This window comes from Pholcus phalangioides, unplaced genomic scaffold, assembly GCF_987345545.1.
Source record: "Pholcus phalangioides strain wild (caught in Gottingen) unplaced genomic scaffold, Ppha-v1.0 ptg000015l_1, whole genome shotgun sequence".
Lineage (NCBI taxonomy): Eukaryota > Metazoa > Arthropoda > Arachnida > Araneae > Pholcidae > Pholcus > Pholcus phalangioides.
The window spans coordinates 115,526,797-115,538,985 of record NW_028301608.1 but is presented as its reverse complement, the minus strand read 5'-3'; the positions used below and the strand labels follow the sequence as shown (position 1 = coordinate 115,538,985).

The 12,189-nt window shown below is 34.7% G+C and overlaps 1 protein-coding gene across 1 annotated transcript in view; it reads left to right on the top strand.

The window, feature by feature from the left end:
* LOC149077664 (uncharacterized) overlaps nt 1-11,788 on the top strand; it is a 35,411-nt gene extending 23,623 nt beyond the window's left edge. The window contains exons 6-8 of the mRNA XM_089245227.1: nt 144-391; nt 482-980; nt 8,617-11,788. Coding sequence (XP_089101353.1) covers nt 144-391; nt 482-980; nt 8,617-9,131 — 1,262 coding nt within the window. The 3' untranslated portion in view covers nt 9,132-11,788. The remainder of the gene's footprint in view (nt 1-143; nt 392-481; nt 981-8,616) is intronic.
* Nucleotides 11,789-12,189: the final 401 nt, after the last annotated feature.

The window sequence follows — 12,189 nt, the reverse complement described above, 5'->3', positions numbered from 1 at the left end:
AGTTTTCAATGCAGAACTAGAACATTCGGTAACAGTTGTGTTTGTTTGATTTGCATTTTTTTGTGAAATTTATTACAACTCTTTCAAGTTATTCAACCTTAGTGATCTTATTATGTGACTGAAAAATTGCTTTGTTCTCACAGTTGACAAGAAAAATATTCCTACTCACAGTGATGAGGGTGATGATGCAGCTTTGCTCTTCTTCTCCCGTGTTGTCACTTCCACAGGAGGAGATGGTCTTAACAGGTATTGTACAACTGACAATGATAATAATTATCGGGAAAATCAGAAGGCAGCATTACAAACGAGCAACTCTGTTACTACTACAACGGTTAAAAATGAAACAAAAGCTACTGAACAAGCTGGCTGGTCCGCAAGTGAGAAGCTTATGGTATGTGTGTGTGTTTTTTCTCTTCTTTTTAATGACTCGTTAAAACTCATGTTGCCCTTTTACTAGTTTATTTTATTCTTGTTGTTAAAGGCTCTGTGTGCAGCTGGGAAAAGCATGGGCTCTGAGAGCTCTAGAGAACTCAATGTTCCGGTTGTTCGAAAGTGCACAAAACTCAAGAGGGGCTCCCCAGAGATTCAAATATGCAGCGAAATTCCCAATGGTTCGTCAGAAGATCTAATCAACGGTGGACCAAAGAGCCAAGCTCTAAATCCAAAATACTTTGGTAAATGTATTAATCATTTCAAGGTGGAGTCCCAATCACCGGAAACTTTGCCAGCTCAGCAACACCATGCTACACCCACCTCTGGTCTGAAGAGAAAGCATTCCGAAGAGTGCATCACAAAGTCGCCAGAAATGACACCATCAGTAATCCATCCTGAGGATGGTTTGCGATTGGCTACCCCTGGCGTCAAGTCATTTCCGAATAAAATCTCCACATCTCCTCCCACAGTGATTATGCAGGCTGCTTGCTCTGTACCAGTGAAACCAGTGAACAAATGTCAAGGTAACAGCAGTATTCTGCAGAAGGGTAAGTGTCCTGTCATACAGTTATATGGTGGCTTTTCTTTCTGCTTCTAATTTCATCAGAGAATCATGATCAATATCACTGAGCCTATTAAAAGCAGAAGTAATTGTTTTATGGAGATGCATCTGAGAAATCTATCTCCACCAATCAATACATTTGTTGTATTGTGGAAGTGGTTTCAGTTGCAGCTGCATTTAGCTGGTAATATGACGGGGGGGAGGGAGGGGGAAGAGTGTTACAGTTTTGAAATGACATGTATCTGCAGATAAACTGTTACAATTTTTGAAAATGTTTCCATGCGGGAAAAATCATAGAGAAAAAAAATCGAGGCAGCATAACTAGAAATGAGAATCTACTCTCTACTAATGCATTCTTTGTGTGATCAGATGCCATACTATAGCATTTCCTGCCCACAAGGGCTTATTAGATTGAAACCTACAGTTTATAGCTGATTTTGAACAGCAAAATTCTACAATTTTTTTCATGTTTCTCGCTGAGAGTTTTGTAGTACCTCTCAGTGTGATGAGTTCTGGCAGTTGCAGTGTGCAATTTAAAAGAAAAGATTCATCTTGAGACCACAACCCCCATTTAAAATTATCACTCATCCAAACAATATCCTTTGAGTACTGTAATTTCACACAACTATGGTCCAAAATAACACTATTTTCTAGATTAATCATCATAACTTCTGTATTCAAGCTATTCAAAAAAATGTTTTTTGCTGATATTGTTTACAGAAAGATCAAGCATTAATATTAAACTTTTTTTAAATTTCTTAGGTAGATGAAATATGAATTTTTAAAAAAAATTAAATTTTGGACCAGTGTTATGAAGCCTCAACTATAGTCCATCATATATTTCGTGTTATAAATGGCTTATGAAGCTGAGTTGAGAGAATCTACTTCAACTATATCATATATCCATCTTATCTTTGCTAGAAGAAGATAAAGAAGGGGATTTTCTAAATTCGATCCCCATAGCATCGTTCACATGGGAAATAGAAAAAGCTGGTTTAAAACCTGCTTCAAGAATTTTCACCAATGACTGCTCTCAATTTCTTTTCTTACGAAGGGAAAAAGCCGTTAAGCGGGTGCTAGCACTCCCAATCCTACAGCAATATTTGCACATATGAACGGGGCTTAAGAGGGGTCAAAGGGGGGAGGGCATTCATAGAGAAATCACGCCAAGCGAAAATGGCCGAAGCTCATCATTAAATTTGGTTAGAAGTTTTGTTTCATAACTATGAGAGGGTTTTTCTAAATTCGACCTCAAAGGGGATCCAATAAGGGCAGGGTCGTATTCATTTGGTCAGTAATTTCGTATTGTAATGTAGAGATTCGCTGAGAAGGGTTTTTCAAAATTCAGCCCCCTTGTGGAGAGGGGTTCAAAGGTTATATGGATCAATCATCACTTAGCCGAAATCGCTGAAGCCATAAATATGAAATTTAGTCAATATTGTATTTCATAATGTAAATACCCACTAAGACTGGATTTCTGGAAATTCATCTTCCTAGGTGGGCATGAGGGGTTCAAATGTTACATGGAGGAATCATTAACAAGTAATTTCCAGATTACCAAATCCATGCAAGTGATGCTGCAGGTAACAGCTTGTGGTCCATAAAAATGGTTGGACCATAGTTGAGAGCAAAGTACAATTTCCTATTATTTTTCCTACAATTATTTTTCTACGTACACAACAGTAAAAATGTTTATTAAGCATATGTAAATACTAAATTACCTGTAATGCGGAACATAAATAGTACAAAACAGCTTGTTGTAGTAACTTGTAGCAGAGAAGATAACGTGAAAAATATAACCCAACAAACAGCTGATTTGCGGGAAAGTATCGAAAAGAGAACGTCCCAACCACATCTCCATGTTACACTATCTATGATCTTTGCTTTAGTAATTAAATGGTTCACTAGATGTTAGCATTTTGATTATCAATGATTTAGTTATCACGGGTGTTTGGACCATAGTTGTGTGAAATTACGGTACTATGATTCAAAAACCAGGCTTTTCCACATTATACCTGATTCTGTTTTTTAATTACAAATTGTCTCCATACATTTAACACTAGAACTACCTCCTAACCAGATCATGGCCGCTGTCGTGTTCGAATGGTCATAGTGATGGGCTCGCATCGTGAGGATCCGGGTTCAGATTCCGCTGTCGCCATGGTGGTGGTCAGCTGAAGTTGGTTTTCTGTGGTTTTTCCAAGTTTGAGGCACAAATGCAAGCTGATCTCCCTGTTAAAAAGTCTCGCCACAGAGAGCAACAACAATACAATTATTTAATCATTTCACTAGAACTACTGGAGGTTTTTGTGACTGCTATTGGAAAAATACGTGATACAACTAAATATGAATTTCTTTTAGATTAAAGCAAGTTTCATAAGAACTAGGGTTTTCTGTCTCGAAATATTACCACACAGGAATTTTTGAGCACATGTGCCAGAACTCTGTGAAAAATACTATGTTGAAATTTTTCGAATTCATATTGCGTATTGTTCATTAATTTTTAAATTTCAGAATGTAAGTTGCTCCACTACAACTGAGTGACATCTCCCATTGAGTGGGGTTTCACTCGATTTCCCAGGGGTTCCAGTAATACAAATACAACTAAGGCAGGGTTACTGGAGATATCATGCATCTGGCATGTAAGGGATTCAATAAAGCATGCAAGGAAGGGTATGTGAATTCCTTTGCATGTTTATGGATTAGTGAGGGCACATGCTTCAGAGAAATGCTTGGGGGCTCAAGTGACTTGAAGCTTTAGGGTTCTGCCACCTACGCCCCCCCCCCCCATCCCAGCTGGAGCAGTCAAGAATATTTTACATTCGAAGCTAATACTTTATTTACTAGCAAAACGAATATGAGGTGTTGTCATTGCAATTTTGTTACTTTTGTTTTCTCGTTGTTGCAACAGGTAAACCATTTTGTCACTTATGTAATTGTACATTGAGCCCAAATAATATGGAAAACAGTGGTTCTGTCCTATAAAATACATCTAAGGTCACTGTATATCTGTATTCCACTTAGTTGGCATCCTTTTGTGGCTGCAAAATGTGTGGATGAAAATAAAATGTGATTCACCTCCTTAACTTCACCCTCAAGGGCTTTCAGGCAACTTTGTGCTCTATTTTCCACCAAATATTTGTAAAACAAAAAATAGATTATTTCAATGCATTCTACTTATAACACCTTTTAAGAAATGAGCCATCTTTTGGAACACCCTTTGTGTTTGCTTACGTCTGAAATATTATGAAACATGAACAATTCTATACCCTAGTTTTAAAAGTGAAAATGAATAATTTTATTTCCTAAAAAATGCATAAATAGTAATTTCAAAATCTCTCTCTCTCTCTCTCAACTGCAGTCAAAATGTTCGGTAGTTCTAGGTAGAAGGGTTTTTTCTGAATCAATGGAATGACTTTAAACTTTTGTTTTGGCTTCAAAAGATTCCTTTCAACAAATTAGGAAAAGTAGTGGAGGGAATTTTCAAATTTTGAAAAATAGAGTTGCAAATGGTGATCAAAGTTTGAAGGGGGGGGGGGTCAGAATGACCATGCTGTAGTTCTAGTGTTAAAGCACACGTATAAAAAATTTACATGTATAACTTTCTTTCATCAAGGATCTATTATTCTCTCTGTCTACCACTACCAAACTGCACATACAGCTAGTAAATAATCTAGGAATTTCTAAAAACCAATGCAGGCCAGAAAATGTTGTATGTGTGTGTGTCCATCCCTAACACATTTATGAGTTTATAAGGACTGTATGTTTTATGTTTGAGATGCTATGGCAGCATATGAAGATACATGTATCTTTTGAATTGATGTAAAAGTAACAGATGCCCAAATTTTAGTATTGTATAATTATTGTGTTGGGGGAGAAAAAAGAGTCTGCCTGCTCTGTGTGGAGAGACATTCTTTAAATGGGCTCCTCTGTCTAGCACAGTTTTTTTTTTACCTTCCACTGGACAAAGCTGATGAAACAGTACAGAAGTTTATTGAATGTTTTAGAGTAATGCCTCATCCAATTTTCTCATTATGAATGAGTAGGATGTAGGCTCTCTTTCTTCAAGTAGGAAGAAAGATATTTAATTGGCACTGGTTTTGAGAAATAATCCAGAAACCAAAAATTGGGTTTTCAAACATATTGAAACAATGAGGATAACTGAAAATTCTCAAATACAGTGGAACCTCTTATCCAGCCTAACAAGTCTGAGGGTTGGCTGGATTATAGGACATCTGGATAAAATGATGGAGATTAAAATCAATGAAAAATCAATTATGCAAGTACAGCATCTTGAATCTGTTAGGCACATAGAGAAATATTGCATTATGTGAATGCTATTTGGAAACATAAATTAATTATACGATAAAAATAGAGAGGTTGTGTGTTTTGTAGATTTGTAGAGTCAAGTTGCAGTTTCGTAGAGTCAAATTTTTAGAGTCAAATATCTAAGTAGATACAAATTTTATTATGGCATACATAGTCAAGACCATACCTTTTTCAGGGTCCATAACACATCAACTCTGTCAAATGCAGTAGTCATCGCTTGTTATAATCACGGATAATGTTATTGTTTTCACAAAGTATGTAACAGAACTATTCCATAACATGGGGGAAAAGCTTTTCTACAGTTATCAGGATTTTGGTTCTCATTATCTTATTTTCTTCGTTCGTAGTTTCTGGTACATTTTGAAGCCAAAGTTAGATGAGACTTATTTTTTTGCTTATAAGTCATTGTTTTCAATCTGCAAGACTATACAAATACAACGCCACAACAGACAAAATGCCCAACGAAGTGGCTTAGAAAAAGATGCGCATAAAAGTATGGATGTCATATATTTAATATGGATTCATATATTTAATATGGATGTCATATATTTAATATGGATGTCATATATTTAATATGGATGTCATATATTTAATATGGATGTCATATATTTAATATGGATGTCATATATGGATGTCTCCTATGTAGGAGATCAGAAGGTGTACATTTCCATTTCTCGTTGACAAAAGTTTCGGTACTCAGTTCATAATGTCCTAATCGGGTCATAGTAACAACTGTGGTCCATGTAGATGTAGTGCTGCTTTCGCAATGGACTTCCTATAGTGGAGGCAAATAAAAGGTTAAAAAAAGCCTCCTTTCTTTCAGTTCTTGGTCAGTTTCTTTCAATTGACCAGGTTTAAAGTTTCAAAGACTCTCAAAACATCTATGGAATATACCATGTATTGTAATCCATCTGAAACAAATAAAGAAGGATGATAAGAGGCAAGCTTAAGAGTGGGGGCAGGGTTGTTCGGTTTAAACCATGGTTAAAACCAAGTGGTTTTTTAAAAAAAAATCAAATAAAAGTTGCCTAAATATCATTTTTTTTCCTTGAAAAATATCATATTGGTTCATTATTAGCCAAAATTTTTCATTTTTACCACATTTTATATCCTTGGGGTACATTCTGATGGTATATCTTTAAATGACATAAGATTTTATAAGTGGGTTTTTTTCAAAAAGTCTCATAAAAGTGGCCAGAATATATATTTTTTTTTCATATGAAGTATCTTTAGTTATTTAAAGTTATATACAAAAGCCAAAATTTCTCAGTCTTACATTTTCTAACCTTTGGCTACATTTTGATGCTCTATCTTTAGCAAATTCATGAATAAGGATTGCATCACACATCTAAATGCAGTGGTGTATTTATCTCACAGGGTTTCTTTTTCCCTTCACAAAGAAGCAGCAACAGTAGTGACACTATCATGCTAGGGGCAGGTGGTTCTATAATCCAATAGACACCATCTGTCCTTAAAAGACAAAAACTAGTGTACTAGTAGTTACATTACCTCACATACATTTCCATTTTTTTTCCCATAAGAAATAGCACATCTCACACTGTACATCACCCAGTCTTAATATTCAACAGTTTTTTTTGTGTACTTTCATGATAAGCCCAGTTAATCAAGGTTCTACTGTATAATAATAAGAGATTTACGAAAATAATCAGCTATATACAGGGTGATTATAATTTGAAGTTTTGATTCCAAAACTATTCAATAAGAACTACTGGTCAGAATGACTTGAAAATTTGCATGGATACTCCTGAAGCAATGGAAGTTTCTTTCGCAAAAGGGAAAAAGTGCAAAATGCGCAAGTAGATGATGCTGTACTTGGGTACTTGGCCAGCAGTATAATCTATTTTGTGCAACCACATCATTTTGGCACTTCCACAGCATCAGTGTGTGGATAGAACTTCTATCAAGATGCACATTGTAATACCATCAAAGCAACTGCTGAAGACCCATTTTGACAGGGTGCACCTTAACCCTTGCAACTTCTGGCTGTGGGGGGGTACCTCAAAATGTCATAAACAGTGGTCAGATTGCAAACTTTGGTGAATTGCAATCTCTAGCACATCCCCTATATGTTAGAAGTTCCTCAGGAATATTAACGTGGGGGGGGGGGGGTGCGTTTGATTTAATAAAGCTGAATTGCAATCACATCCACATCATAACCATGACATACTCTGATTCGTTGTTGAACAAGAATTTTTATGCTTTCATCTCATAGCCAGAACAAGGTGGACAACATAAACATTTCTTAAGTTGTAGTTATTTGTTCAATTACTTCGTTTTTCGTGATGTTTCCATGAATTATGAAATTGTGCAATGCTATAATTAAGTTATTTTGCCATGGCTGGCTATCGTTTCCATTCTGTGATCAAATTTCCCACATGTTGGATGCCATTAATTTTACATTTTTAAGTATTTTTGCCCCTTTACCAAATAAAATTACATTTTTTCAGGAATATTCATGTCAATTTTCAAGTCATTCTGACAATCGTTCTTTTTTTAACAGTGTTGTGAAATCAGAACCTTAGTTATAATCACCGTGTATATTGTAAATCATTACTAATTAATCTGCATTATTTATGCTTCATTAAATACATTATATATTCACCTAATTTTTATTATAGTTTTTGCAAAATAGCTTCCTAATTAAGCATACTGAAAGTAACTGGAAAAAACATCTTTATATTAAATGATTAATAACAAAATAATTTTCAAACATGAAGTAATCCATTGAGAGTTAAGCAAAAAATAATTAAATTGCAAAAGTTTGTTTTTGTTAAAATGTAAGAAATATTTATTGATTAATATGGGAATAGTGTTAATTATCATTAATAAACATTTTATTTTAATTAATTATTAGAGGTTTCAATGATTTTTCAGAAATTTTATTGTTTTTAATGTTAATGCTATTTGAAACAAAAAAACTGGTTTAAACCAAAAAAACCCGGTTTTTGGGTTTTTTTACCAACCCTGGGTGGGGGAATCTTATTTCAGAATGGTATGATGTAAAAAAAAGTCATGTGTGCATGAATACAGCCATGCGCATGCTGTGCTATAGCGACATAATAACATCACTTACGGCATCAATTAAGGAAGAGGATTTTGAAGGTCCTTTAAGGAATAATTTAAGGAGGGCCGGGTGAAAGAGGTTCTACCGTAGCTGTAACTTTTCTCTTTAGAAAAATATTTTGTTCGTAACAATGATTCTCGGCCATTTAACTAACTTACTGTTTAATTCTACAAGCTCATTTTTCTTATTGTATTTCTTCACTTTGCAGTTCTTCTGAATAACGAATCAGCACAATGTGAAGCATTTCTGGCCAAACCTGCTTCTCTCATGGTGCACGCCGATGTCTCTCCCGAACAGCGTTCAGTGTTGCACTGTGTTCCTCCTCCCCTCCAGCAGAACACTGCTGTTAAACCTGCCGTAACCGAAGTTGCTAAAGTCCACTTCCCGATGGTTCAAATCCAGAACACCAGAAAAGCATTAACCAGACCCCTGGATAATGAAAGTGCCATTAAAATTGTGGATCGAAATGGTAAAGAGGTATCTGCTACTGTTCCCGGAAACACAAGCATTGTTAAGTTTGCTGCCACCACTGGAGTCCTGAAGCAGGATACCTCAGAATCATTCCGAGCCATCAGAGTGAGCCCTCCTCCTCCGATTTCTCAAGCCAACATCCAAGCAGGAAACAAGATCTTGACAAAACCGGAGAAGAATGATTCCATGGTGTACCTTGTTGCTGTTCCAAATGCTGGTCAGAAACTGTATATAAACGGTTCCGCTGTTTAAATATTTTTTATGTGTTTGTTTTGTTTTTCTTTTCTTTTTTTATTATTTAAGACAAAAGAAAAAGATGTGATGATACAAATTGTCCATGTAGATCGTCTCTATGGCATGTTCGTGAAGATAATTTCGTTGTTATTGTTGTCAAATCCACTGTGTAACGAAAGTTTTTCTGAAACTATTTAAGCACGGGCATTCACTGCATAATTGTTTTTCACATACTCTATATCTTGAGAAAATTATGGCTAGGTGTTTGAAGTCGGGAGACCATTTATCGTCAAGAAGGAAAAGAAAAACCAAGCCTTTTTTGGTGTTCTTCATCTATGAATTTCGTTTTATGTTTGTTTAATTGAATTAAATTTCACATGCTCAAGTGATGTCATTGAATCAAGACACTTTGGGAATGTTTATTTTTTGGGCATAATGTGTATGAAATACTCTTTTTTTCCCCCTTGTAATTTTCATAAAATGAAATTTAAAAGCAAAGTGAATTTTAATCTTATATTCGTGTATGTATTGAAGAATTGTGATGAGGTGCTTTCAGGTGAAAATTTAAAATGGGACATGGTTTTATCATTTACTTTTTTTATCTGTAGTGTTTTTCAAGCAATGGTTGCTTTTCTTGAAATTGTTTTATGTTTAAATGGGACATAAACAAGTGAGACATAATAACACTATATACATTTAAGAATGTGCAAATATGTATATTTTATTTTTAGAGATGATTTTTTGAAATTAATCTAATACAAAAAGTCCTCTTATAATTAATGTATTTTTCGTTTGCTTCTAGATGCTTGTATAAGTAAGGATTTTTTTTTAAAGAATGAGTTTAGTGCTAAGAAATTAATTTATAAAAAGAAATGCAAACTAATTATGAGGAAGCTGTTGTAATCGTGCTAAGACAGACGAATACTTGTGAAAATTAGCAGTGGGTGTAAACAATTGTGAAGAAAGTACTGTTTAGAAAGTGTGCCAAGTATTACGGTTTTTTGTTTTCCCCCCCTTGTGTAATGAAAGATTTCCGCCATGATCCGGGATACTGTTAAATACGCACAACATTTCAGAAGCATTTGTTGATTCTCTGAATTAAAAATAATGTGAATCGCTGAGTTTTTGATATGAAAATTCTGTTCTCATCTGGCATTGTAACTATCAATCTTGCTTGGAGGGGAAAAAATTGAACATGAATTACATTGAGAGGTACATAAGAAAAAATGTCAATTAATCATTATAAAGCATAAATTAAATACTGAATCTTAAAAACTCCCACTACTAGAATGAGAGGAATTAAAACTGAAAAGTATAATTATTTTACAGGCATCATTGCAAGTTATGAACATAACCTCTCCTTTTATTATTTTTTTTGAAAGACATGCTATTATTCTTTTGAATCTACTGACATGCATTCAGGACTTGCTTTGTGAAGGTGGATCCACTCTATTCATGCTTGGGCATTGTAATCGAGTGATTTACTGTGCTCACATGTGATGTGAAATAGATGAAAAGCCAAGCAATAAATCAATAGTGCATGGCGATCTGCCTGATGTCTGTATATCAAAGGGACATTCATTACACCTTGCAAATTGCATATGACGCAAAACTACTTGTGAGAAAGTGAATGCAAAGGAAAAGCCAAAGCCAGCAATGCTATGTTTCCTGGCTAGCAAGAGCCCAGAGCATGTTTAATGTAGACCCACTTTTAGAAATGCTGTGAAGTGTGCAAACTATAGTTAGTTAAGGTCTGTGGAAAATTGCACTAGCTATCACAAAAAAAATAAAATAAAGGCAAAAATAAGCCACTTGGTACAGTTATAAATTTTGATGTCAGGACAAATGATATTATTGAAGGCTTGACAAATCCCAGGTCATTATGGCGACTAAAAAAAATTGAAATCATTCCCTCAAATTCAGTGTGTGGGATTACTAAATTGGAGCCTAGAACATCACAAAATTTCTTTTAATTATATGCCACACAACATGGAAAGGGGTGACCAGTAAAGTAACAAAAAAATTATTTGGACCCCATTTTTCTTGAAAAAATTAATGAAAACTGTGGCTCCCCCTGAGAAATTTGAATGCCATCGAAACTATTTTTCAATTTTATCATTCCTTGCATTATGCATTCAAATATCCATGCTATTATATTTGAATAATAGCACTTTTTTTCACACACAGGTGAGTTCCCAATTGAAATCGCCCTATGGAACAGAAAATTATTTGTCGTGATATTTTGCGGGAGGAAAAAAAATCACAAAGATCTATATATTTCTTTTTTCACCAACTAAGGGCTGATTGTACGAACTTTTAACCAGTAAAAAGCTTTTTCTGTTGTTTGAGCAACAACAATCTTGGTTATTTGACCAATGTCGGTCTCTGTGTTTCATGATTTCATAATGTGTAAATATTTAATTAAAATACAGCATGTGTAACAACATGAGCCAGTGTAAAGCCAGTGTAATTAATAAAATTTATTTTCCTGCCCAGTCCTCGCAACTATGATCTCCTGATGCCAACACCAACTAGAGTTGCAAAAACATAGAAAATGCATCAAACACATTACAGTGTTTTTTATACATAAAAAACCTCTTCTTTGTTGTATTACAATCAGGAAACCATGATTGGTTACTTAAATGCAGATGACTTTTATGTATATATTTGAGCTGAAAGAAGAAAAAAAAAACCTTGTAGAATAATTCTATGAGAATATGTTCATAACTTGAAGGATAGCCTGCATATCGAATGTTCCGAAATTACACAAAAATATAGATTGAGTAATATAGTGAGTAATTATATCTTTAAAGTTTTTTCCAGAATGTTTAATTTCAGCGAGCAGTGTTTAGTACTTAGCCCTTACGGTGGCAATCCTGAGATATCCTGTCAAACTGGATCAGCTTTATTTCGGTCACACCGAAATATCTCAGGTTCTTAATATACTTTTATTTCTAGTGTGGCAGTTATAATGCGGATCAGAAAAATTTTAAAAACTGCTTAAAGGGTTAATAAATACTTTATTTTTGGCATAAAAATCCTTTGGTTAAACTTGCAGCTTTTATTTCTCCGCAAA